Source organism: Pan paniscus, chromosome 2 (assembly GCF_029289425.2).
Source record: "Pan paniscus chromosome 2, NHGRI_mPanPan1-v2.0_pri, whole genome shotgun sequence".
NCBI classification, from domain to species: domain Eukaryota; kingdom Metazoa; phylum Chordata; class Mammalia; order Primates; family Hominidae; genus Pan; species Pan paniscus.
Window position 1 is genome coordinate 184,898,721 of NC_085926.1, and position 27,681 is coordinate 184,926,401.

Below are 27,681 nucleotides of genomic sequence, written 5' to 3' on the forward strand. Positions count from 1 at the left end.
CTTAATACCATATAATAACCAATCTATGTTCCAATATCCCCATTTGTCCCCAAGGTGAATCAAACCAAGATTCAGACAAGGTGTACATATTACATATTATTTTATCTGCGAAGCCATTTGTTTTTATTCCCATTTACTTGTTGATGAAACCAGTTCAGCTGTCCCATGGGAAGTCCTACCTTCTGGATTTGTCTGATAATTTTCCTTTGGCGCTATTTGACTTGTTCTTCTTTCTTCTGTATTTCCTAAAAACTGGAATTGTGTATGACAGCTTGATAATATACAGATTAAACATTTTGGGCAAGAATTTTTCATAGGTGGTTAGCAGGGCGTGGTGGTGCACGCCTGTGATCCCAGCTACTCGGGAGGCTGAGGCAGGAGAATCGCTTGAACCTGGGAGGTGGAGGTTGCGGTGAACAGAGATTGTGCCACTGTGTACTCCAGCCTGGGTGACAAAGCAAGACCTTGTCTCTAAAAAAAAAAAAAAAAAAGAATTTTTCATAGGTGCTTCATGTCACGTCACATCAGAAGGCACACACTATCTAGATGTCTCACTGTTAATGATGCTAAAAGACTGATCAGGGTCAGGTCATGGCTGCTTGACTCATGAGAGGCGTTTTGATTTTACTTTTTTAAGAGCAGCAGCGTGTCTATATGTTGATGGGAGTAATCTTTGAGAGAGGGATACTTATCAATTAAACAAAGGGGTGAGGTTTTCTAGAACAACTTTCTTAAGTAAACAATAATGTGTAGGATCTAGTGGACAAGTGTTGGTTATTGCAAGTGTTGGACATAGCCAGTTCATCTATAGTAATGAGGCATATGGACATAAATGCAGATAAAGGGGGCTCTGTTAGGGGGTTTGAGGAAGTTCTAATCTGGCAGCTTTTGTTTTCTCCATGAACAAGTAGCAAATTCATCACAGGAGAGGGAGATTGAAAGGAGGAAGTCAAGTAGTGGGCGAGTGCCAGATGAATAGACTGGACAAGTAGCATATGATTTCTGAAAAGCATTAAGGACCTCCTGGCAGTTAGGGATCGCGAACTTGAAGTGAAATCAGTAAGCATTGTTGTACAATTTTCTCTAGCCATGCTCAGTTGCATGTTTGCTGGTGTGGAGCAGAACAGAGGGTTGGATTTAACCAGGATTGAGTTTTAGCCAATCATGTGTGATCAAAGAGGGCAAAGGACTCATTTTAATGATTTTGACCATGGAATTTAAGCTGTGTAGGAAGGGAAGTAAGAATATGAGGAAAGTGAGGAACAGTGACAGGTGGAAGGATTAACCACAGAAGCTTGTTGGAGTTGGGGTACTAGTTGGAATAAGCTGCATAGACAGGAGTGGTAATTGGAGATGGGATGCCTGAACTCAAGATTATGGAAGGTATTGTTGGGAAATAACAAGATCAGAGATACGACTCTGGGAGTGAGTGGCCGTGGTCACAATCACTGGGGTAGAGGAGATCAAAGGACTGTGAGGCCAGAGGACTAGAATATCCTAAAAGTGGATATTAGTATCACAAGGAGTTATGATAGAAACAGTGTTGGAGGTAAAATATTCAGGCAATGAAGCACGGTATTTTGGGTGGGGGAGAAGATGGCTGCAGCCAGGTAAGTGGGGTCATAGGTAGCGTTGTCTGCACAGGGTCTCTGTGAGGATGACATGCATTGATGCATGTGATGCTCTTCACTTTGAGCCTGACAAATAGCATGTGTTAGAGGTTCAGTCTAACGCTTGCTAGAGGCAACAAGTGTTAGAGGTTCTCCATCTGAGTCTATGTGGCTCCAGTGAGTAGAGCTTAAAACACTGGGTTTATAGTTATTCATTTTTTATTTTTTTTTATACAGAGTCTTGCTCTGTTGCCCAGGCTGGAGTGCAGTGGTGCAATCTCAGCTCACTGCAACCTCCGCCTCCCGGATTCAAGCGATCCTCCTGCCTCAGCCTCCCAAGTAGCTGGGATTACAGGCGCCCGCCACCACACCCAGCTAATTTTTGTATTTTTAGGAAAGATGAGGTTTCACCATATTGGCTAGGCTGGTCTCGAACTCCTAACCTCAAGTGATCTGCCCGCCTTGGCCTCCCAAAGTGCTGGTATTACAGGTGTGAGCCACCGTGCCCGGCTGCAACACTGGATTTATTTTTATAGGGAAGTTGATTTTCATTAACTTTAATATATTTCTAAGAGGCAGAGCTACTCGCACAGTTGTGTGTGGTCTGGGGTGGTAGTAAATTCCCTGTCATTCAGTGTATCCAACAGGCAAAATGAACATTTGCACTGATGGTGCCGTCAAGGTGATTCTGGCAACTGAAGGTGATGGGTGGGTAGGTGGGAGGGAGTGGCTGTAGCAATCGAAGGCAGTGGGCAGTGGGGAGGGATGGTGTCAGGAGCTAGCTTCATTCTTGCATTCAGACATGACTGAACATTTCCTAGTTGTGGCCCAGGATCTCTCAATCTGGTTGGGACAGATCTGCAAACAGATAAATGTCACATAGTTTGATGAGGGGAAGAATAGGCACCATGGAGTTATGCTGATCATCTCTGTGAGGCCAAGGAAGCTTGAGAGTCAAGGAGCACTTGAGCTGGTGTTGGAAGCTGAGTGGGCATGGCCCCATGGGAACAGCACAGGAAACCACACTTTGCTGAAGAACTTCTTGTGCAGAGCTGCAAAGGCATGAAAGAGTCTTCGACATTTAGAGTGCCATTCTACTTAATCTGGGCAAATTATTTATCTTCCCTGTCTCAGTTTCCCTGTTTGTAAAAATGGGGGTAGTAATGGTATCCACAGAGGAAGGGATGGTGACTGTTGTAATCCCTTTGAGTGGATTATCTTTTTTTTTTTTTTTGAGATGGAGTCTCGCTCTGTTGCCCAGGCTGCAGTGCAGTGGTGTGATCTCGGCTCACTGCAACCTCCACCTCCCGGGTTCAAGTGATTCTCCTACATCAGCCTCCCGAGTAACTAAGATTACAGACACACGTCACCACGCCCGGCTAGTTTTGTATTTTTAGTAGAGACGGGGTTTCACCATGTTGGTCAGGCTGGTCACGAGCTCCTGACTTCAAGTCATCCACCTGCCTCAGCCTCCCAAGGTGCTGGGATTACAGGCATGAGCCACAGTACCTGGCCGAGTGGATTATTTTACTTGATTCTGTAAATCACACTATGAGGTAGGACTTGTTATTATTACTATTTCTATTTTACAGATAAAGATGTCTTAAATCTTGGGTCTTAAGGGGTTGAGTAACTTGCTCAAAGTCAGGTACCTGGTGAAAGGCAGTTTGGGCTCTTGTCTTGATAAATCTGATTCCAAAGCTTGTATTGTTCATCCCTAAGCTATAGTCAGTGCTTGGCACATAGCTAGTGCTAAATAAATGGTAGCTATTATTGCCAGGATTGCTAAAGTTTCTCACCCAGAGAGTTGAGGGTTCTGTTATCACTTCTACAGTTGGTTGAAGATCAGTAGTGCTGCTATCTCATCAGCAGCAGGGACTATTTTTGGAAAGCCCTCATCACCTATGATAAATCTAGATAGTTGCACCACTTTTGTTTCAATTGGTTGATTTTTGAAAATCAAAAATGGAGAGTGATTTTTATCTTCTTAGAGGGCAAGGCTTTTTGAGCAGATGCAGTTGATGTGAGGGAGGAAGAGCTGGGATTGATGTACTTTTCTGTTGTCTGTGGGCTGTATCAAACAAAAAGTTTCATGTTCTGGCTGCCAGCTGGAGGATGGCAGCAAACCAGCATTCACAGGCAAGAGGTATCATCCAAAAGTCTGGTGACTGCCCACAGTGTTTTCTACAGGGGGCTAAGAAAGAGCCTCTTCCATGTTTGATGCCAGGAGTAAGAGCTGTGAACCCGTCACCCATTTATTCATTCAACAAATGCATACTGAGAGCTTATTAAGTGCTAGACATTCATCTAGTGTCTAGAGATACTCCCTGGAAATAATAGAGAAGAAGGTTGACAAAATTCCTATTTATGAAGCTTATATTTTTAGTGGAAGGAGACAGACTAATCAAATACTAAATGAATGCCCGCATAATTACAAACACTCATGCCACAAGGGAAATTCATGCTGTGAAAATGTCAGAGGGATAACTATCAGAGAAATTTTCTGAGTCTTCCAAGGATGCTGCCCAGAAAACTGTCCTTCTTTGAGCTGATGAGGAGAGCCCCAAATGTTTTGACACAGGGCAGAGTGGCACCTCTCACTTTTTCCCTGGTAGTCATACCTAGGGTTTGCCTGCCTGCCTTCCTCCTGGTCATGAAGAGCTGGGGTTCTCCCAACCTGAATTCCTAGCCTTCAACAGAGGATTTTCTCTTGGTTCATGGGGTGAAGTCAAGTATGTCCATATGGCTTCCTCTTAGTTCTGTTAATGCTAGATCTCCTAGGACAGGCCTTGCAGCCAGGTTAATATTGTGCACCCAGTTGATACACAAGGTTGAAGTGTATTTTTAGTATTGCCCCCAAGAGTTTTGCCTTAATTATTCAAGTAACATAATAAAAATAATAAAGGAAGTTGGCCAGGCGTGGGGGCTCACGCCTGTAATCCTAGCACTTTGGGAGGCCGAAGTGGGTAGATCACCTGAGGTCAGGAGTTGAAGACCAGCCTGGCCAACATGGTGAAACCCCATCTCTACTAAAAACAAGTATTAGCCGGGCATGGTGGCCGGTGCCTATATTACCCAGCTACTGGGGAGGCTGAGGCAGGAGAATCGCATGAACCTCGGGGTTGGAGCTTGCAGTGAGCCAAGATTGCACCACTTCTGCCTTGGCGACAGAGAGAGACACCATCTCAAAAACAAAGAATAAAATAATAAAGGAATTCAAACTGATAAGAATTAATCTTTCATCAGTTTATCCGTCAATGGTATTCAAGTCTCAACCATTTACATTTTTTCTAGACAGTTGGATATACATATCTTTTAAGTCGCCATCTGAGTACACAGATAACATTTTCTGTTTTGCTTTTTTCATTATAAGATTTTAAGTATTTTCTCCCCTATTACTATATAAATTCATACACAATTATATAAATTATTTCAGGTGGCTATACCATGCTTTTCTTATTTCCTTATTGCTGGATGCTTACTTGTTAACAGATTTTCACCTTGATAAATAAGTTTGACATTAAAAATTTTTATTTTTGGCAGTGTTATTAGGAAAGTTTGTAGTGCTTAACATCTACTTCAAAAAGTTAGAAAGATCTCAAATTAACAACCTAATATTGCACCCAGAGGAACTAGAAAAAAAATTTATCCCAAAGCTGGCAGAAAAAGAAAAAAATAACTAAAATCAGAGCAAAACTGAACAAAATTGAGACTCAAAAATCCATACAAAGAATCAACAGAACCAAAAGTTGGTTCTTTGAAAGGATAAACAAGTTTGGTAAACCACTAGCTAGATTAACAAAGAAGAAAAGAGAGAAGATACAAATAATCACAACCAGAAATGACAAATATGACATTACAACTAATCCCACAGAAATATGAAAGATCTTTGGAGACTATTATTAATACCTCTGTTCACACAAAGTAGAAAATCTAGAAGAAATGGACAAATTCCTGGAAACTCACAATCTTTCAAGATTGAATCAGGAAGAAATTGAAACCTGAACAGACCAATATCAAGTTCTGAAATTGAGTCAGTAATAAAAAACCACCAAAAAAAGCCCTGGACCAGATAAATTCACAGCCAAATTCTATCAGACATACAAAAAAGAGCTGGTACCAGTCCTACTGAAATTATTCCAAAAAAGTGAGGCAGACAGATCCCTCTCTAACTCATTCTATGAAGCCAGCATTACCCTGATACCAAAACCTGGCAAAGACACAGTAAAAAAAGAAAACCACAGGCCAATATCCCTGATGAAAATAAATGCAAAAATCCTCAACAAAACACTAGCAAACCGAATCCAGCAGCACATCAAAAATTATTTCACTGTGATCAAGTAGGCTTCATTCCTGGGATGGAAGGTTGGTTCTACACAGACACATTAATAAATGTGATTCACCTCATAAACAGAATTAAAAACAAAAGCCATATGATCATCTCAATAGATGCAGAAAAAGATTTTGATAAAATCCAAAATCCTTTCATCAAAAAAGCCTTCAAGAAACTAGGCATCAAAGGCACATACCTCAAAATAATAAGAATCATCTATAACAAACCCACAGCCAATATCATACTGAATGGGTAAAAACTGGAAGCATTCTCCTTGAGAACTGAAACAAGACAAGGTTGCCCACTCTCACCACTTCTATTCAACATAGTATTGGAAGTGCTGTCCAGAGCAATCAAACAAGAGAAAGAAATAAAAGGCATCCAAATAGGAAAAGAAGTCAAACTGTCTCTCTTTGCTGACAATATGATTCTATACCTAGAAAACTATAAAGACACTGCCAAAAGGCTTCTGGAACTAATAAACAACTTCAGCAAAGTTTCAGGATACAAAACCAGTGTATAAAAATTTATGGCATTTCCATAACCAGTAATTTTCAAGCTGAGAGTCAAATCAACAACACAATCTCATTTATAATAGTCGCAATAAAATTTTAAATACCTAGGAATACATCTAATCAAATAAGTGAAATATCTCTCCAAGGAGAACTACAAAACTTTGCTGAAAGAAGTCATGGATGACACAAACTAATGGAAAAACATTTCGTGTTCATGGATTAAAAGAATCAATATCATTAAAACAGCCACACTGCCCAAAGCAATCTGTAGATTCAACACTGTTCCTATCAAACTACCAATGTCATTTTTCACAGAACTAGAAAAAACCTATCCTAAAATTCATGTGTAACCAAAAAAGAGTACAAATAACTAAAGCAATCCTAAGCAAAAAGAACAAACTCAGAGGCATTCCAGTACCTGACTTAGAACTGCACTGTAAGGCTACAGTAACCAAAACAGCATGGTACTGGTACCAAAACAGACACATAGACTAATGGAGCAGAATAGTGAACCCAGAAATAAAGCCACATACCTATAATCATCTGATCTTTAACACAGTCAACAAAAATAAGCAACCGGGGAAAGAACTCCCTATTCAATAAATGATGCTGGAATAACTGGCTAGCCATATGCAGAAGAATGAAACTAGATCCCTTCCTTATACCATATACAAAAATTAACTCAAGATCAATTAAAGATTTAAATGTGAGACCTCAAACTATAAGAATCCTGGAAGAAAACCTAGGAAACACCATTCTGGACATCAACCTTGGGAAAGGATTTATGACAAAGTACTTAAAAGCAACTGCAACAGAAACAAAAATTGACAAGTGGGATCTAATTAAACTAAAGAGCTTTTGTGCAGCAAAAGAAACTATCAACAGAATAAACAGACAACCTACAGAATGGAAGAAAATATTTGCAAGCTATGCATCTGACAAAGATCTAATATCCAGAATCTATAAGAAACTTAAACAATTGAACAAGCAAAAAACAAATAACAACATTAAAATGTGAGCAAAAGATATGAACAGACAATTCTCAAAAGATGCATATAAGCTGCCAACAAACATGAAAAATGCTCAGTATCACTAATTATTAGAGAAAAGCAAACAAAAGCACAGTGAGATACCCCCTCATGTCAGTCAGAATGGCTATTATTAAGTCAAAAAACACCAGATGCTAGGGAGGCTGCAGGGAAAAGGGAACACCTACACACTGTTGTTGAGAATGTTAATTAGTTCAGCCACCATGAAAAGCAATTTGGAGATTTCTCAGAAAACTTGAAAACAGAACTACTATTCAACTCAGCAATCACATTACTGGGTATATATCCAAAAGGAAATAAATGTTCCTACCAAAAAGAGACATGCACTTGTGTGTTTATTGCAGCACTATTCACAATAGCAAAGAATGGAATCAGCCTAGGTGCCCATCAGTGGTGGACTGGATAAAGAAAATATGGTACATATACACTGTGGAATAGTACACAGCCATGAAAAAGAACAAAGCCATGCCCTTTGCAGCAACATGGATGCAGCTGGAAGCCATTATCCTAAGCAAATTAATAATGCAGGAACAGAAAACCAAATGCCATATGTTGTCACTTATAAGTGGGAACTAAACAATGAATGCTGATAGACATAAAGATGGCAATAATAAACACTGGGGACTACAAGACGGGGAAGGCTGGGGAAAGAGCTAAAAAATGAATTATTCAGTACCTGCATGGCAGGATCAATCATACCCCAAGCCTCAGCATTGTGCAATATACCAGGTAACAAGCCTGCATACATACCCGCTGAATCTAACATATAAATTAAAATTATTTTTTAAAAAAACCCTTTTCTTCTTTGTGTGCGTATTGCTTTATAGAACTCATATTCTTTATCTCATTAATCCTCTTTCATTTGTCATCAGAACCATGTAATGTAGAGAATCATTTTACATGTGGGGAAACTGGAGTATGTAATCTTTTTTCTTTTGAATTATTTATTTATTCACTCTTATTTCCTAAAAGTACAGTAGCATGGTCCATGGTCAGAAGCTCTTAATTCTATGGCCTGAATACATTCTAGACAGTTTACATTAATTTATACGATCCTTTAAATGTATATCAATTTAATTATAATCTGTCCAGCAATGAGTATTATCATGTAGAAAACTGCGGACGAATGTAAATTCTATAAACTAGTTTCTCAGTATTCTAGTTGCCCCTCTTGGGTTTCTCTCAAGATTAACCATAACTTTATATGCTTGTTAATCGTGCTTTTTATTTTGTGATTAGTCTGTTCATGTTGACTACCTCTTTATTTTGGGAGACTTTTATTATATTAACCCTTTTTATATTTTGACTTTTCCTTTTTATTGTAGTTACAGTATTTTTCATTGTATAGATGTTGAAATTTTCTTGCAACTGAATGTATTAAACTTTTCCTTTGCTATTTTCCTACATCGCATCAAAAGAAGAAAGAGGTGACAGGTATATATTTATATTTGTAGCTGTTTTTTGTTGGTTTGTTTACAGACAGGTTCACTCTGTCACCTAGGCTGGAGTGCAGTGGCGCTCATAGCTCACTGCAGCCTCTAACTCCTGGGCTCAAATGATCCTCCCTCCTCAACCTCCTGAGTAACTGGGACTACAGGCATGCACGCCTGGCTTATTTTTAGCTTTTTAAAATTACATTTTTATACTTTTGTACATTTTTTCAAAGTCAAAGAATAATGGATGTACATTTTAGAAATTTTGGAATATATGTAAAATTATAAAAGATGAAAACATCTATTATTATTACCATTCTGGGTGTACTTTTTTCTAGTACTTTTTCCTAGTACTTTTTCACGTTCTTTTAAATGTATTTTTTTTCTGAATTTGGATAGTATTTACCGTTTTATAACCTATTTTTTCAGTTGGAATTATACTGATTGAACTTTCACATATTATTAAATATCCTTTGAAAATAAATAATTTTTTGAAAATCTGTATGAAGTTTATTTCAGGATGGACCTAATTGCTCCCTATTTATCTCCAAGCCAGCAATTAAACAATCTGTTCTTCCCAGGTTGGTCCATGGTGGCCGCTTTAGCTTTCTAGCCCATTCTTATCTGGTGTCAAGTCTATTTCTTTTTTTTTTCTTTTGAGACAGAGTCTCTCTCTGTTGCCCAGGCTGGAGTGCAGTGGCGCAATCTCGGCTCACTGCAACCTCCGCCTCCCGGGTTCAAACAATTCTCCTGACTCAGCCTCCCTTGTAGCTGGGACTACCAGTGTGCGCCATCATGCCTGGCTAATTTTTTTTTGTATTTTAGTAGAGATGAAGTTTCACCGTGTTAGCCAAGATGGTCTTGATCTCCTATCCTCATGATCCTGATCCGCCCGCCTCGGCCTCCCAAAGTGCTGGGATTACAGGTGTGAGCCACCACACCCGGCCAGTGTCAAGTCTATTTCTAGGCTATCTGTGCTGTTCACAGATCCAGACCATTGCACCTTTAATAGGCTTTTCTCTCTCTCTTTTTCCTGAGCCCTGGAGGCTTCCTGGATTGAGACCTAGCCTAGGTCTGCATAAGCACCTTTCCATCTTGTTAATGTTTAACACTGCCTCTGCTGGAAAACAGCTCTCACCTCCTCTCTTTCTGTCTCTTATTTTTTGCCTTTGCAGATGAGTTTTGATCATCCTGAGAAAAATGGGCCTTGGCCTCCAGACCCAATAAATCTTCCCTCCCATGGAGAATAGTGCTAATTCCTGAGGACCTGAAGGGCCTGCCGCCCCTGGGGGATTAGCCAGAAGCAGGTAAGGAACACACAGAGGCATGGGCTAGCAAAGGGGTACATTCCTGAGTAAAAGCTGGTGTGGCAGATGTCCTGGCAGGGAATCTCAGGATCTCAGTATCTGGATCCAGCTTTGCTGTTTTCTTTTTGTAGGTATTTTTTAGTCCCCTTTAACTGCTGATTCAATGTGGGTTTGGTTGGGGGGTGTAGAGAAATCGCTTGTCCATTTCTATTAACTATATAAGATTTAAGTTTTTCTGTATTTCAGTCAACCATTCTGAGTACCTACTACCTGCCACGAATGCAACTGGTACTGAGTATGTCGTGATGGGTGGGTCGGGACAGGATTTCCTTGCTTTGAGCATTGATTTCTGCCGGTTCAGTGTTGGCCAGTTCTTTGAATGTGATGATGCAAGTTGCTGTGTTCTTCCTCTAGAAGCCTCATGATGATTGTAAAGATTCTCTGATACAATTGCATCAGTTCAATAATCTTTCATTGAGTATCCGCTCTGGTCCAGGCACTGTGCTGAGTACTAGGGTTTCAGAAAGGATGCCAGGAGGAGTTTTCCTTTAGCACAAAGTCAGGCATGAAAAGCAAGCATTACAAAGCACTGGCTGGCAGCAAAGGGGAGCAGGGATAGTGCGGAAGGGGAGGTGGCCTCCACTGACCTTCAGAAGCAGAAAGGTGATGCTGTCAGAGCTGGCAAGCCCATGGACAAGGAGAAAGAGTGCAGCAGTGCAGACACCTGGAGGCTTAACACAGTCTGGTGTAATTGGAAAATTCAAAGCTTAGTATGTTTTTCCAAAACATTTGTAGAGAAAAGTTTGCTACTCTTTTCCCTTGGTTGCGCCATTTAGAGAAAGTTTCTTCAGCCTCTGCCTTCTTCAAACAATTTGAGAGATGAGAAAGGGTCTTGCAGTTATAAGTGCCTGTGACCAGAAACTCCAGCCACCTGGTGGACTTGGAGCTTCAACCAAGGGTGGTGTCAAGGGACCACATGAGCCCTTATGTGAGATTTCAGATGAGTGCCCTGAGGCCATGACAGAGCACAGGCTGTGAAGGCTGAGGCTGTCTGATGGTTGCAAGACTGTCGCTAGACCCAGCTGTTTGGAGGAACTCTTCTTTCCTGGGAAACCACACCTTGGAGAGTAGGTACTGGGCAGCTGCTCCCTGAGCCTCCACTCCTGTGACAGTGAATCAGGCCCTTCCTGCCATCTTGTTTCATTCAGACATGTGAAAGTCAGGTTCCAAGTCCACTATTTCCAAATCACTCATGCAACTTTGAAAATTATTTGTATTTCCAAACCTCACTATACTCAGCTATAAATGGAGCTCATAAAATCTGCTGTGCTTATCTCACAGGAGTATAATAGGTCTGTAAAACCTTACCAATATGGAAAGTACCCGAGTGGTAACACAGTGCACAGCAGGGATGGCAGGTGCAGCACTGATGGTGAAGGTGGCTTATCTGCGACTGTCTGACAGACGAAGTTCCCTCTCTAGTGACCTTGAGTCCGACTTGATCACACTGACTTCTCACTGTCCCTTATCACAGATGCATGGCCTTGGGTGGAAAGATGATGAACTTTTAGAGTCAGACAGACCTGGGCTGGAATTCTGGTTCTAGAACTGACTTGCTGTTGACATTGGAGAAACCCTATAACCTTGCTAAGTCTCAGTTTTTTCCATTTCCTAAAATAGGATTGTCAATATCTCTATCATAGTGTTGTAGTAAAGGTTCAATGAGATATTGCAAGGAAAGTGACTACCATGTAGTAGGCCCTCCTTAAATGCTACTTTCCTTCTTTTCTCTAGTTCTTCTTCAGTTGTCATATGGTCATGTGATTACCTGTGTTGGGTGTCTGCGGAAATTGAATTCCTTAGTTTCTGGTAATACAACAAGCTTCCACCCTCCACTTCATGATCTTATATCTGAATTCTTCTTCCACTGTGTACATTTAATCATTTCCACAACTTCAGCAGCCCAAGATAGGAGCCCATCGTTCCCAGAGTCACTGGTTCCTGAGGTCTGGGATGGTGGAAGCACTGCTTTGGTTGGTACTGCCGATGGATTCCAGGAATGAGCTAGATGTCAGTTCATGGAGGATTCCCAGGGAAGAGCCTGGAGCTCATGGCTGCTGAGTCATGGCTGTGGCTTCACACCACTGTCTTCACTACCCGTATCACCTCCACATGGCCCCCAGGCTGAGCTGCTGCTCTCCTGTCTCTGTTCAGAATACCTCCTGTGCCTTTTTGCTTATCTAGTTCAAATCCAATGAATACCATCCTCTTGTTTTGCCCTCCCAACACTCTGCAAATCACACAGGGCAGAGATAATTATTCTGAAAAACTCAGGGGCAGAAATATTAAGTGACCTGCCCAAGGTCACCAAGAATGGGGATAAGAACCCAGGTTTTGTGAACACCCAGTCCAGTACTCCTACTACCTTTTCCTGATATCCTTAGGAGCGGGATCCATGGGAAGGGACCTCAGACCCCTAGTGGGTTAGCAAAACCCCGGAGGTGATTGCTTTGATTTATTATTGTAAATAAACCCAGTGATTGGGGAAAGAATGTAATGTTTTCCAAAAGATACAGACATTATTTGAGTTCAAAGTGCTTCCAGTTTCCATTCAGTTACACAATAAATTCTGAGAAAACAAAGTAGGTGTTTACTCAGAAATAAAGAGACTATTCAGTCTCTATTTGCTCAGTGAAATCTATTTTCCAGAGCTTTTTGCAGTTCTGTGCATGTTGTACTGGAAAGGACATGGGTTACGGAATCAAATCCACTTGGATTTGAACCTCAGTGCAGCCATTTCCTCAGCTCTGTGAGCTTGGGCACTTCCCTTGACTTCCTAGAGCCTCAGGTTGCTAATCCATAAAATGGAGATTGTAACACCTTTGAAGTGAACCCTGTACAGGTTAGGAGATGCCCTTCGTATTAGACTACGCTATGCGTGGTGCCCCCAGAGTTGTGTCTCATGGTGGCCCCGGTTATGGTGAAGTTAAGTGAAATAACATCTAGCGTGCTTAATGAATTTTTGTTTCCATTTCCTTAGTTGGCTACATGTCTGCTATCTTACCCAGAATTCCTAGCCTCTATCATGAGGTGAGTCAGCTTCCTGTCTCAACAGTGCTCTTCTTGCAGGGCACTGCACGAAACTATGTGGTGGAGATAACCCTCGATCTTCTCATGCAGGAGTCCAACATTGCAGCCCTTAGAGAGATGCATCAGAAATCTATGGCATCATCTATAACGAGAAGTCTTTTTCTGGCCATTTTGAAGGGGTGTTGGGCCACTTACTATTTTAGGAAGTTTAGATCTGGTGATGTAAAACAGTCAGCCTGCTCTTTTTTATTCTATTTTTTTTTCAAGCATGCATGGCTTCATTTAACAAATGTTACAAGGCCCTAGGAACTGAATGATTTGCAAGATGTGGTTTCTGACTTCAAGAAACTCAGAGTGCAGTCAGAGAGGTAGACCAAGGCAACCAGAAACTAATATTCAGCATAGAAAAAGTAATGATGGGAGGACATATAAAGTGTTCATGGCTCAAGAGGAAGGAGGGAGTGGAAGAGTGGAAGAGGAAGAGGGACTGCTGTCCACGTTCAAAGCCCAAATTGAGGCTGACTTTTGTCGAGAATTGCTTAACAGGCTGCAGAGGTGGCCAGGAGGTAGACCAGGGCTGGAATTCAAGTCACCTCATTTCAAATCTATTGCTCAGTCCATCGCTCCGCCTCATGCCACATTGGGTTTTTCTTTACATCATTTGTTTTTCCTTGTCTCACTTTTTTTAGGCTTGTTTTCCTGCTCAGAACAAAGTGGCTTCCCTGAACACATCTTCATTATGATTCACACCAACCTGAAGAAAAAGTTCAGCTGCTGCGTCCTGGTCTTTCTTCTGTTTGCAGTCATCTGTGTGTGGAAGGAAAAGAAGAAAGGGAGTTACTCTGATTCCTTTAAATTGCAAACCAAGGAATTCCAGGTGTTGAAGAGTCTGGGGAAATTGGCCATGGGGTCTGATTCCCAGTCTGTTTCCTCAAGCAGCACCCAGGACCCCCACAGGGGCCGCCAGACCCTCGGCAGTCTCAGAGGCCTAGCCAAGGCCAAACCAGAGGCCTCCTTCCAGGTGTGGAACAAGGACAGCTCTTCCAAAAACCTTATCCCTAGGCTGCAAAAGATCTGGAAGAATTACCTAAGCATGAACAAGTACAAAGTGTCCTACAAGGGGCCAGGACCAGGCATCAAGTTCAGTGCAGAGGCCCTGCGCTGCCACCTCCGGGACCATGTGAATGTATCCATGGTAGAGGTCACAGATTTTCCCTTCAATACCTCGGAATGGGAGGGTTATCTGCCCAAGGAGAGCATTAGGACCAAGGCTGGGCCTTGGGGCAGGTGTGCTGTTGTGTCGTCAGCGGGATCTCTGAAGTCCTCCCAACTAGGCAGAGAAATCGGTATGTTCTGGGGTTGTTCTGTGAATGGCAGTGCTTATTGGGACTGGCTGGGCATATTGATGGTATGGGAGACAAGTGGCCCAAGTGTGGCTCAGCGGACCAGTGGAGTGGGCCCAGGGCAGTGTTTTTTTCAGAGTCACAAGTGACACAGAGGGAGTTGAACAGATGGCGCTCTAGGCCCCCGGCATCTTTATCAATTAGAAGAGCTTCATTATTGTTTCCTAATATTTTTAGTTGATATATAATAATTAGATATATTTATGGGGATATTTTGATACATGTATTCAATGTGTAATGATCCAATCAGGGTAATTAGAATATCTATCACCTTGAACATTTATTGTTTCTTTGTGTTGGGAACGGAATAGTTTTATTTTCATCTGTTTTAAATATTGGAATTGTGTAGAAGATTTCATTTGAAAAAGAGAGTTCCGCTGCTACCAATAATCAAAAGCCTACAATTGACCTTTGAAAAGACTTGAAGCATAGATCTGCACATCATTTCCAGGTTCTGAAATTCTGTTGTTTTTCCTGATTAGTGGAGGACTCTATTGGCCTCAACAACCTGGGTAATTTTCAGCTTTTCTCTTTGAAAAGATTTAATTGGGTCAGTAATTCTTAACTGGGGGCTATGGACCAACTTCAGAGGGTCATGAATCCCTGCAATTGCGTGCAAAACTGTCTGTGGATTAGGTGTGTATAATGTATGTGTATGCGTATAAGTGTGTCCGTGCATTTTTCCAGGAAGGGAGTTTGTAGACTGCAGTTTATTCTCTAAGGGATCTGTGACCCAAAAAAGTTTCAGAGTCACTGGTCACAACATATTAATTTGCTTTTCTTGAAACCCTTTGTAGTGAATCAAGATAGAAAGTCTCTCTATATTTGTAAACCTGTGTAACAGAGAGCCTTATTTCTCTTATGCTGAATGTGTTTTCCATTATTTGAAATGAATCAGCTAAAGAAAGCAAAGCACAGGAAGCTTTGCTCCTCTGTCAGCCTGGAGGTACTGGAGCAGGTGAGGTCATACGTCTCCTTTTTTATTTCCTTCATTTGACTGCCAGGAAAAATGGTCTGAAACCCAGCACAGGCTCTCAAAGAAAAGTAGGCCCAAATTGGATTCTCTAGAGCAGAAAGAAATGGTGAGATCAGTTTCTACCTCCCCAAATAGGCAGCTGCCCCGCTGGCCGGCCCCACCTCAACTTCTGCTTTTGTATTTTTGGTTTTTCTTGGACTTTGTTTTCAAGAAACTAAATGTGATTGGTTTTTGTTCATCCATAATGGAGCTAAGTTTCTTTCTTCTCCATTTTTGCTGCTTATGTAGCAAATGTTTGGGACATCCTAGGTATTAGCTGATCCTTCTTCTTCATGTCAAGTTAATATTGCGTGCCTGGCTGAAATTGTACTGAAGTTTGAGACAGGGCCTGATAGCTCTGTGAATTAGAACTACAGCTTTAATTTTATGCACTCCTTAAAGGTTTGGAGTGATTTAAGTAAACATTAATACAAATAATATTTTTCTATAGATTGCAGTTTCAACTTCAAAATAAGGATTTCCACAGAGGGACTTTGATCCTGAGATGTAATCAAAATTGCATGTTAGACTTCGAATGTTCTGCTGTTATGGGGTATATATCCTCTTGGCATTTTGTCTAACAAATATTTTAAGACATTCATATATTCTTTTATTTATTCATGGATTCATCAACAATACAAAGGGGAAGGGGAAGGGAAAGCCCCTTTGTTGAAGCCCGAGTTGCAGGCAGCGTGCCAGGCCCATACACTTCCTCCTGCATCTGGAATTTGTTGAGTCTATTCCCAACTACTGGATGGATCAGATTATTTCAAATGGTTTTCTTTTACAAATAACATTGCTGACAAGGTTTTTGTGCAGATAACTTAGGTGACCACTATTGACATTCAACAGGGAAATATCCTCAGAAGTGAGGCTAGAAGACACAAGTAAGAGACATTTTATGACTTTTTTTTTTTTTGTCCATAGCAAGATTTTCTATCAGAGAGAGTGTAATAACATACTCTGCCTCCAGCAGTCTCACAAACCAGCCAATGGTGGGCTCAGTCATTTTCAATTATTTTTGATAGTTTACTCATACATGTTAAGTATCCTAGATTTGCTGGAATTTTCATGTCAAACAGTAGCATAATTTTAAAACACTATCATCAATACAAGTGATGCTTATTATGCATCTGCTGAGTTCCTAACATGCCTTGCTCTTTTCATCCTCCCAGAAGTCCTGTGAGGTTGATAAGATTATTGGTCTCATTTTGCTGGAGAGCTAAATGCGGAGGCTCAAGTGGTTACACAACTGGCTAATAGCAGACTGGGGTTTGAAAGCAGAGTGCTTGCTTCAAAGACCCCACTCTTAGCACCTCTGCTGTTGTGCCTCATAATAATTGTAGCTTCATAATAAAATTCGGTGTGATTATTCTTTTATTATGTTAAAAAATTTCTTATATTCTTGTCTATTAGCTGTCCTAGAGAAAAAGAGAAGGGTATTCTGAGTTAAGGCAAAGGCAAGAAGCAAAGGCTGCATGGGGAAAAGTGTGTTTGGGCATCACAAATAATCCTGTTTGGATGGCATGTGGGTCCTTGTGGGTGAAGATGGGTGAGGAACGAGGCCAGAAAGGTAGCTAGGCATTAGCTCTTAGAGAACGTTGATAGTCACAATAAGGACTTTAGGTTTCATTCTTTAAGCCATGGAGAGCCCTAGAAGGTTTTTGAACAAGGGAGACTTCTCACTTCTCTATGAGTCCCTGTTTTGTACTCTATAATGTCTCCATTATTAGGGACTATTGCCACAACCAGGTCAGAAGTGCCAGGCCTGCCCAGGCTGTGGTAGCAGTGATGAAGAGAAAGGACCTTACCTGAGAGGCCTCATGAAGTAAGAGGCAGAACTTACTATCTAGCTGGAAATGATCTTGAGTGAGAGGCAGGAGCTAGGATGTCTAGCCTGGGAGCAGGCTGTATCTTACCAAGGGGAGCATGCTTCCAGAGGAACGCAGATTCCACTTTGGATGTTCTGAGACTGAAGTGTGTGTGGATTTCCCTGGGTAGACATCTATGCTGTTGAGTACTTAATTCTAGAGAAGGATCAGATGTCGAGATAGATTTACAAGTCATTTGTATCAAGGTGAGATAATGGTTATAATCCAGGGAAGAAGACCAATTAGAAAACCTAGAAAAAGATTTACATTTAAAGGACAAAGAAAAGAACAGGGATAAGCAGGAAAAGTCAGAAGGGTCAGAGACCAGCTAGAGGAGAACTAGGTGTGCACCATACAATGGAAGGCAGAGGGGGATGGAGTTTGAGGGATGTTGGCTGTTGGTATCAAAGTCTGCAGAGGTGGGACATATTCTTGGGCAGAATAAGGACTAGAAGACACCTGTGAACTGAGTAGCTTGGAGAACATGATCAGTTATATCAGGGGTCAGCAAGCTTTTCTTAAAAGGCTGGATAGTAAATAGCTTTGGCTTTGAGGGCCATGATGTCTGTCACAACTACTCAACTCTGCTGTTGTACTGCAGAAGTAACAATAGATAGTAGTAAATGAACAGGCCTGGCTATGTTCCAACAAAACTTTATTTACAAAATGAGGGATGCACCAGATTTGTCCTTCAAGTCATAGTGTTTTGTTTTGTTTTTGACGGAGTCTTGCTCTGTTGCCCAGGCTGGAGTGCAGTGGCACGATCTCGGCTCACTGCAAGCTCCGCCTCCCAGGTTCATGCCATTCTCCTGCCTCAGCCTCCCGAGTAGCTGGGACTACAGGTGCCTGCCACCACGCCTGGCTAATTTTTTGTATTTTTAGTAGAGACAGGGTTTCACCGTGTTAGCCAGGATGGTCTCGATCTCCTGATCTCATGATCCGCCCACCTCGGCCTCCCAAAGTGCTGGGATTACAGGTGTGAGCCACCGCGCCCGGCCAAGTCATAGTTTTTTTTTTTTAACTCTGATCTATAGTATGTCTGTTTTCTTCAACCGGAATCAGAATGTAATTTTCCATAAATGGTTGTAGGATGTATTAAGCTAACTTGAAAATATAAAAGCGTTTGGTGATAAATTGTGATAAAATTTCTTTCATAATAATTTCTAGCTATTTAGAATTAACTACACCTAGAGGCAGTGGATTTTGATGTATTTATGAATTTACTAACTTGAGCTGATTCTGTTGAATTTTCTAAGCGTGTGATTGTATAATCTGAATACAGTGATGCATTTATTTTTTTCTTCTCCTAATTTGCCTCTTTTTCTGAGCTCTAATTCTAAGTTACAGAGAGGTGGTAGTTTCTTTTTTCTGCAGCCTTTCCCCCTCGCTAGGCTTGTTTGCTGGGATCTCAGTAGTTGTGGATTTCTCTTGGTGATTTCTTAGAGGCCTATTTGAGTTTGAAAGTTCAACTTTCAATTAGCAGGGAGGTTTGACAAACAGGATTTTTTTCTCTTTAAGCACCCAAGTCAGTTTAAAGTTTTCTTTTTAAAAATTTGATATATAATAATTGTACATATTTATGGGGTACATGTGATATTTTGGTACATGCATACAATGCACAATGATCAGATTGGGTAATTAGAATATCCATCGCCTCAAAAAAGTTTTCTCCTTTGATTGGCTTTTTTCTTTTCCTTTCTTTTTTTTTGTTTTTGAGACAGAGTCTTGCTCTGTTGCCCAGGCTGGAGTGCAGTGGCGTGATCTTGGCTCACTGCAAGCTCCACCTCCTGGGTTCACACCATTCTCCTACCTCAGCCTCCCGAGTAGCTGGGATTACAGGCGCCTGCCACCATACTCGGCTAATTTTTTTGTATTTTTAGTAGAGACGAGGTTTCACCGTGTTAGCCAGGATGGTCTCGATCTCCTGACCTCGTGATCTGCCCACCTTGGCCTCCCAAAGTGCTGGGATTACAGGTGTGAGCCACCGTGCCCAGCCTGATTGGCTTTTTTCTTAGAATCACGTCCAAACTTCATACCTGGGCCCCCATGTCCGTGTATGATCTGGTTCCTGCCAACCTCTGTAACTGCATCTTTGATTTTTCTTCCCCTCACTCCTTGTCTACAGTCAAGTCCCTGCCCTCATTGTGGTCCTGACACTTGCTGCATCCTCTGACTGGTGGACTTCTCTGAACCCTTCCCAAGGCTGCCCATCCTTTGGGTCTCAGCTCCAAGGCATTCCCTGAATCATCACTCTATGAAGGAAATTCCCTCAGTGTCTCTGGCACACAGCTCAGCTTGTTAGTGTCACAGTGTTTGTCACAATCCGAAATTATCTTATATGTAGGTTGTTGTCCGTCTTTATTGTCTATGTCCGTGCAGTAGAATGTAATATCTCTGAGGGCATGGACCTTGTCTTTGTTGCTCACAGGCGTCGTCTCCTGTGTCTAAAACTGTGCCTGGCATAGAGTAGGTGCTCAATCAGTATGTGTTGACTGAACAAAACAATTCTCCTTTCTTATGGTCAACATCAAGCATCTGTTCTAACCTAAGCCTTCTGTGCTGGATGTTCTCCAGTTGCACCTCCAAATCCCACTCTCACCCTTTTCCATCTGGCTCTGTCCCTGAGAAATTGAATTTTTTTTTTTTTTTTGAGAATGAGTCTTGTTCTGTTGCCCAGGCTGGAGTGCAGTGGCACAATCTCGGCTCACGCTAACCCCCGCCTCCTGGGTTCAAGCAATTCTCCTGCCTCAGCCTCCAGAGTAGCTGGGATTACAGGTGCGTGCCACCACGCCCAGCTAATTTTTGTATATTTTGTAGAGATGGGGTTTCACCATGTTGGTCAGGCTGATGTCGAACTCCTGACTTCAGGTGATCCACCCGCCTCGGCCTCCCAAAGTACTGGGATTACAGGCGTGAGCTACTGCGCCCAGCTGAGAAATTAAAATTTTGAACTGCGTTAATTGGCATTTCTCACTCTCTGGATTTTCTCTGGGACTGGCCAGGAGAAGCAGTGGCATTAAAGCTGAGAAGAAGACTAAGGTCAGGGCACCTATTCCGCCATGTTTCGCCTTGCAGAGTAAACTCAAGCTGTATCTTTCTCTTGACTGAAGGTCTCAGATCCTGCCAGGAGGCCGTCCCAGTCTTGGTCCTGCTCTGTCCCTTTTCCCTTCAGTTCTATGAGATCCAAGGGAAGGGGCAGAACCAGGTTGGGATATTGACTCCCTCAGGCTCCTTCTTGCTGGCCGGAGGTTGGCAATAGCTGTGTTCCTCTCCTAAAGGCAACAGCTCCCGACAGGTGTCCCTCCTCAGCTCAGGGTCTCCGCTCATCAGGCCACAGTAGACCTGGGGTGGTAATAACACCCTGCAGTCATCAACCCTGGGGCTTTAGCCTATTCCATGTTGATTTCTTTAAACTCTACCCCAACTTGGTAAGTAGTCCTTTTATGAATCTCTCAATTACTCCATTGGAACTTCTCATCTCTTTTCCACTGGGATTCTCACCAATAATTTATTCATCTGTGAAATGGAAAAGTTGACTAACTGAAGTTTCTGATGGATCTGTGTTTCTCATGCAATTACTACTAATCCCTTTCGAACCAGTGACTGATTCTGACAAAATGTGTTGTAATTCTGAGTTGTATAAAGATATACCTCCTGCCCTATGTGCACTTCAGTGTACCTGCCCTGTAAGATGATAACAGTTTGGACTGTGCCCTTCTCAGGTAATTTTCAAACCATTTTGATGAAATTTTGCCCTAGGATTGAGGATAGGGTTGTGTTGTTTTCATGAATGATGTTTCTGTGTTCCTGAGGTTTAGTACATACATTGGAACTGAAATAAAGAGAGAGGCTTTCATCCTTAATTCTGTGGATATCCTCTTTCTAAATCATCTTGTGTTCAGTCAAATGCCCTCACTTCCCCAAATCCTGTGTGGATAAAGAATGATCCAAAACAAACCTGAATAGGACAATAGAGGATTCAGCTGACCCCCAGATCCCATGTAGATTTCAGTGGTGAGCCCCAAACTTGCTTGACCGAGTAAGATTGAAAGAAGTTCTCATAGGATCACAGGATTTGGATGGCTCCTTAAAGTCTTCAGTTCCCTCCTCCATCAGATAGGTCAACGTGGGGTAGAGAAACTTTTCCAAGTCTTCCAAACACTGCTTAAACAGTTGCAAAGACAAGGAGCTAGCCCAGGAAGCTTTTAGGTTTTTCAAGATGGCCTGTTTGATTTTGACTGGATTTAGTACATTGTTTCTGACAATGGCTTACAAAGAAAGAGAGAGAGAGAGGGAGGGAGGGAGGGAAGGAAGGAGGGAGGGAAGGAAGGAAGGAAAAGAAGGAAGGACGGAAGGAAAAGAGAGAGAGAGGAAGGAAGTTAGTTTAGCTCTCTGACCTCCTCTTCCATTTCTGCCACACCAGTTCTGTGACTCTTCCCTGGGCCTCAGGTTCCTAAATGGAACACCTGGGGGTTGTCTTGGATGCCATAGTTAAATCCCGTCCATTTGCTGAGCACTGCATGCTTTTCAGAGTGCAATGGGGTCCTTTGCACTTGTGGGATACACTGAACATATGGTAGTGTTTTCACTTTTCTGACAGAGATAGAAATATAATCTACTGGTGATACCAAGAGAATATCTGGTTTGCTGCTTTGATAACTGGAGTAGCTACTCCACTGTAAGTAGCACACTGGCTTTGTTCACTTTTCTGTGTGCCCAGGCACAAGTGAATGTCTTTGAATGGGTTTCAGGAATGCCACAGTATGGCCCCCTTCAGCCCTTACAGTGGCTGGCAGACAGGTGGTCATCTCTGCCTAGGAGCTTTACCTGAGCACCACACAAATACTGCCATTTCGCCCTATGGATCATGATGGGGTAAAGATGGGGAAGCATTATTCCCTTGCCCCCTCCCCCGCCTCTTGTCTTTCTCTTTTTCTGCATATTGCCAGTGCTCATCACCTCTTTTCTGTTTCTTTGTGGTTTATAGATGATCATGACGCAGTCCTGAGGTTTAATGGGGCACCCACAGCCAACTTCCAACAAGATGTGGGCACAAAAACTACCATTCGCCTGATGAACTCTCAGGTAAAATTTCTTCTGTGCAGCTATGGTGTAAGAGAAGGACCACAGTGTGGGCTCTAATGTGGAATCTATCTACTGGGAGCATATCTAGGCCGCCAATTAAGTCTCTTGATCTTCCTGAGTTCCTGATTCCTCACTGGAGAAGAAGACAATGATTCCATGACCCAACCTGATGATGTGTTTATTTAAAGAAAAACCCTTTAGTATTAGTGTCTGCTAATGGAGGTGTCTGGTACCCAGGAAAGTAGAGTTGAGCTGTCCTTGCTGCTGCAAGGTCGTACCTGGAGGTTTACATGAGGGACAGCAGAGCCCAGAACATCCAGGGGAGAGTGGGGAGTGTTGTGAAAAGTGAATGAAACAATACACAGGAGAGCACTTTACGAACCGTAAAATGCTATACAACTACTATAAGACAGTATCACCATGTAATTACGTGTAATATGGCACTAGAATTCATGTACTATTTCATAAATTCCCATGGATAATTAGGTTCCTGGAGTATTTTCAGGTAGCACATGCCGATTTCTCAATACTAAGGGAGACTTGAGAAATATTCTTGCCACAGGGTTCTGTTAGTATATTTTATTAGTGGGAAAAACTGTATTACACATATATCAAAATATCAAAAATTGCACAATAGGGCTGCAACCTGCCCATCTCACAACCACCAACATTTGCCTATTTCTGAATAAACATATGTGCTCTGGGGGTTTTTATGTCAGTATTTAGTCTGCATACTTCCCTAGGAGTCCTGGGCATGGGGTGGATCCTGGAACAGATCAGAAATGCCTTTTCAGCAGTGTCTGTGGAATGTGTGTTTCTTTCCTTCTCTACTAGGGCTCCACTTCCCTATATCTGTCTCTTCACTTCCTTACTTTCAGGAACTCACCAGCTAGGCAGAAGCTGCTTCCTGCATAGCCCACTTTCTATTTGAAGCCCACAACCTTAAGAAACTTTTTTTTTTAATTATACTTTAAGTTCTAGGGTACATGTGCACAACGTGCAGATTTGTTACATAGATATACATATGCCATGTTGGTTTGCTGCATCCATCAACTCGTCATTTACATTAGGTATTTCTCCTAATGCTATCCCTCCCCTTGCCCCCAACCCCACAACAGGCCCCGGGGTGTGATGTTCCCTGCCCTGTGTCCAAGTGTTCTCATTGTTCAACTCCCACCTGTGAGTGAGAACATGCGGTGTTTGGTTTTCTGTCCTTGTGATAGTTTGCTCAGCGTGATGGTTTCCAGCTTCATCCATGTCCCCACAAAGGACATGAACTCATCCTTTTTTATGGCTGCATAGTATTCCATGGTGTATACATGCCACATTTTCTTAATCCAGTCTGTCATTGATGGACCTTTGGGTTGGTTCCAAGTCTTTGCTATTGTGAATACTGCCACAATAAGCATACGTGTGCATGTGTCTTTATAGCAGCATGATTTATAATCCTTTGGGTATATACCCAGTAATGGGATGGCTGAGTCAAATGGTATTTCTAGTTCTAGATCCTTGAGGAATTGCCATACTGTCTTCCACAATGGTTGAACTAGTTTACACTCCCACCCACAGTGTAAAAGCATTCCTGTTTCTCCACATCCTCTCCAGCATCTGTTGTTTCCTGACTTTTTAATGATCGCCATTCTAACTGGTGTGAGATGGTATCTCATTATGGTTTTGATTTGCATTTCTCTGATGACCAGTGATGATGAGCATTTTTTCATGTGCCTGTTGGCTGCATAAATGTCCTCTTTTGAGAAGTGTTTGTTTATATCTTTTGCCCACTTTTTGATGGGGTTGTTTGTTTTTTTCTTGTAAATTTGTTTACATTCTTTGTGGATTCTGGATATTAGCCCTTTGTCAGATGGATAGATTACAAAAATTTTCTCCCATTCTTTAGGTTGGCTGTTCACTCTGATGGTCGTTTCTTTTGCTGTGCAGAAGCTCTTTAGTTTAGTTAGATCCCATTTGTCTATTTTGGCTTTTGTTGCCATTGCTTTTGGTGTTTTAGTCATGAAGTCCTTGCCCATGCCTATGTCCTGAATGGTATTGTTTAGGTTTTCTTCCAGGGTTTTTATGGTTTTAGGTCTAACATTTAAGTCTTTAATCCACCTTGAATTAATTTTTGTGTAAGGTGTAAGGAAGGGATCCAGTTTCAGCTTTCTACATATGGCTAGCCAGTTTTCCCAGCACCATTTATTAAATAGGGAATCCTTTCCCCATTTCTTGTTTTTGTCAGGTTTGTCAAAGATCAGATGGTTGTAGATGTGTGGTATTATTTCTGAGGCCTCTGTTCTGTTCTATTCGTCTATATATCTGTTTTGGTACCAGTACCATGCTGTTTTGGTTACTGTAGCCTTATAGTATAGTTTGAAGTCAAGTAGCATGATGCCTCCAGCTTTGTTCTTTTGGATTAGGATTGTCTTGGCAATGCAGGCTCTTTTTTGGTTGCATATGAACTTTAAAGTAGTTTTTTCCAATTCTGTGAAGAATGTCATTGGTAGCTTGATGGGGATGGCATTGAATCTATAAATTACCTTGGGCAGTATGGCCCTTTCCACAGTATTGATTCTTCCTAACCATGAGCATGGAATGTTCTTCCATTTGTTTGTGTCCTCTTTTATTTTGTTGAGCAGTGGTTTGTAGTTCTTGTTGAAGAGGACCTTCACATCCCTTGTAAGTTGGATGCCTAGGTATTTTATTCTCTTTGTAGCAATTGTGAATGAGAGTTCACTCATGATTTGGCTCTCTGTTTGTCTGTTATTGGTGTATAGGAATGCTTGTGATGTTTGCACATTGATTTTGTATCCTGAGACTTTGCTGAAGTTGCTTATCAGCTTGAGGAGATTTTGAGCTGAGATGATGGGTTTTTCTAAATATACAATCATGTCATCTGCAAACAGGGACAGTTTGACTTCCTCTTTTCCTAAATGAATACCCTTTATTTCTTTCTCTTGCCTGATTGCCCTGGCCAGAACTTCCAACACTATGTTGAATAGGAGTGGTAAGAGAGGGCATCCCTGTCTTGTGCTAGTTTTCAAAGGGAATGCTTCAGTTTTTGCCCATTCAGTATGATATTGGCTGTGGGTTTGTCATAAATAGCTTTTATTATTTTGAGATACATTCCATCAATACCTAGTTCATTGAGAGTTTTTAGCATGAAGGGCTGTTGTATTTTGTTGAAGGTCTTTTCTGCATCTATTGAGATAATCATGTGGTTTTTGTCATTGTTCTGTTTATGTGATGGATTATGTTTACTGATTTGCATATGTTGAACCAGCCTTGCATTCCAGGGATGAAGCTGACTTAATCGTGGTGGATAAGCTTTTTGATGCACTGCTGGATTTGGTTTGCCAGTATTTTATTGAGGATTTTTGCATCGATGTTCATCAGGGATATTGGTCTAAAATTCTCTTTTTTTGTTTTGTCTCTGCCAGACTTTGGTATCAGGATGATACTTGCCTCATAAAATGAATTAGGGAGGATTCCCTCTTTTTGTATTGATTGGAATAGTTTCAGAAGGATTGATACAAAGAGGTTTGTACCTCTGCTAGAATTTGGCTGTGAATCCGTCTGGTCCTGGACTTTTTTTGGTTGGTAGGCTATTAATTATTGCCTCAATTTCAGAGCCTGTTATTGGTCTATTCAGAGATTCAACTTCTTCCTGGTTTAGTCTTGGGAGGGTGTATGTGTCCAGGAATTTATCCATTTCTTCTAGATTTTCTAGTTTATTTGCATAGAGGTGTTTATAGTATTCTCTGATGGTAGTTTGCATTTCTGTGGGATCAGTGGTGATATCCCAATTTATTGTTTTTTATTGCGTCTATTTGATTCTTCTCTCTTTTCTTCTTTATTAGTCTTGCTAGTGGTTTATCAATTTTGTTGATCTTTTCAAAAAAAAAAACAGCTCCTGGATTCATTGATTTTTTTGAAGAGTTTTTTGTGTCTCTATCTCCTTCAGTTCTGCTCTGATCTTAGTTATTTCTTGCCTTCTGCTAGCTTTTGAATTTGTTTACTCTTGCTTCTCTAGTTCTTTTAATTGTGATGTTAGGGTGTTGATTTTAGATCTTTCCTGCTTTCTCTTGTGGGCATTTAGTGCTATAAATTTCCCTCTACACATGACTTTAAATGTGTCCCAGACATTCTGGTATGTTGTGTCTTTGTTCTCATTGGTTTCAAAGAACATCTTTATTTCTGCCTTCATTTCGTTATGTCCCCAGTAGTCATTCAGGAGCAGGTTGTTCAGTTTCCATGTAGTTGTGCAGTTTTGAGTGAGTTTCTTAATCCCGAGTTCTAATTTGATTGCACTGTGGTCTGAGAGACAGTTTGTTATGATTTCTCTTCTTTTATGTTTGCTGAGGAGTGCTTTACTTCCAACTATGTGGTCAGTTTTACAATAAGTGCAATGTGGTGCTGAGACAAATGTATATTCTGTTGATTTGGGGTGGAGAGTTCTGTAGATGTCTATTAGGTCTGCTTGGTGCAGAGCTGAGTTCAAGTCCTGGATATCCTTGTTAAGTTTCTGTCTCGTTGATCTGTCTAATATTGACATTGGGGTGTTGAAGTCTCCTATTATTATTGTGTGGGAGTCTAAGTCTCTTTGTAGGTCTCTGAGGACTTGCTTTATGAATCTGGATGCTCCTGTATTGGGTGCATATGTATTTAGGATAGTTAGCTCTTCTTGTTCAATCGATCCCTTTACCATTATGTAATGGCCTTCTTTATCTCTTTTGATCTTTGTTGGTTTAAAGTCTGTTTATCAGAGACTAGGATTGCAACCCCTGCTTTTTTTTGCTTTCCATTTGCTTGGTAGATCTTCCTCCATCCCTTTATTTTGAGCCTATGTGTGTCTCTGCATGTGAGATGGGTCTCCTGAATACAGCACACTGATGGGTCTTGACTCTATCCAATTTGCCAGCCTGTATCTTTCAATTGGGGCATTTAGCCCATTTACATTTAAGGTTAATATTATG

The 27,681-nt window shown here is 41.5% G+C and overlaps 1 protein-coding gene across 8 annotated transcripts in view; it reads left to right on the plus strand.

Annotated features, from left to right (window-relative positions):
- ST6GAL1 (ST6 beta-galactoside alpha-2,6-sialyltransferase 1) overlaps positions 1–27,681 on the plus strand; it is a 149,126-nt gene that overhangs the window by 99,250 nt on the left and 22,195 nt on the right. For all 8 annotated transcript variants that reach the window (XM_063603014.1, XM_008955852.5, XM_014344486.4 and 5 more), the window contains 3 exons: positions 10,116–10,247; positions 14,027–14,683; positions 22,614–22,711. In XM_063603014.1, coding sequence (XP_063459084.1) covers positions 14,077–14,683; positions 22,614–22,711 — 705 coding nt within the window. In that variant the 5' untranslated portion in view covers positions 10,116–10,247; positions 14,027–14,076. The remainder of the gene's footprint in view (positions 1–10,115; positions 10,248–14,026; positions 14,684–22,613; positions 22,712–27,681) is intronic.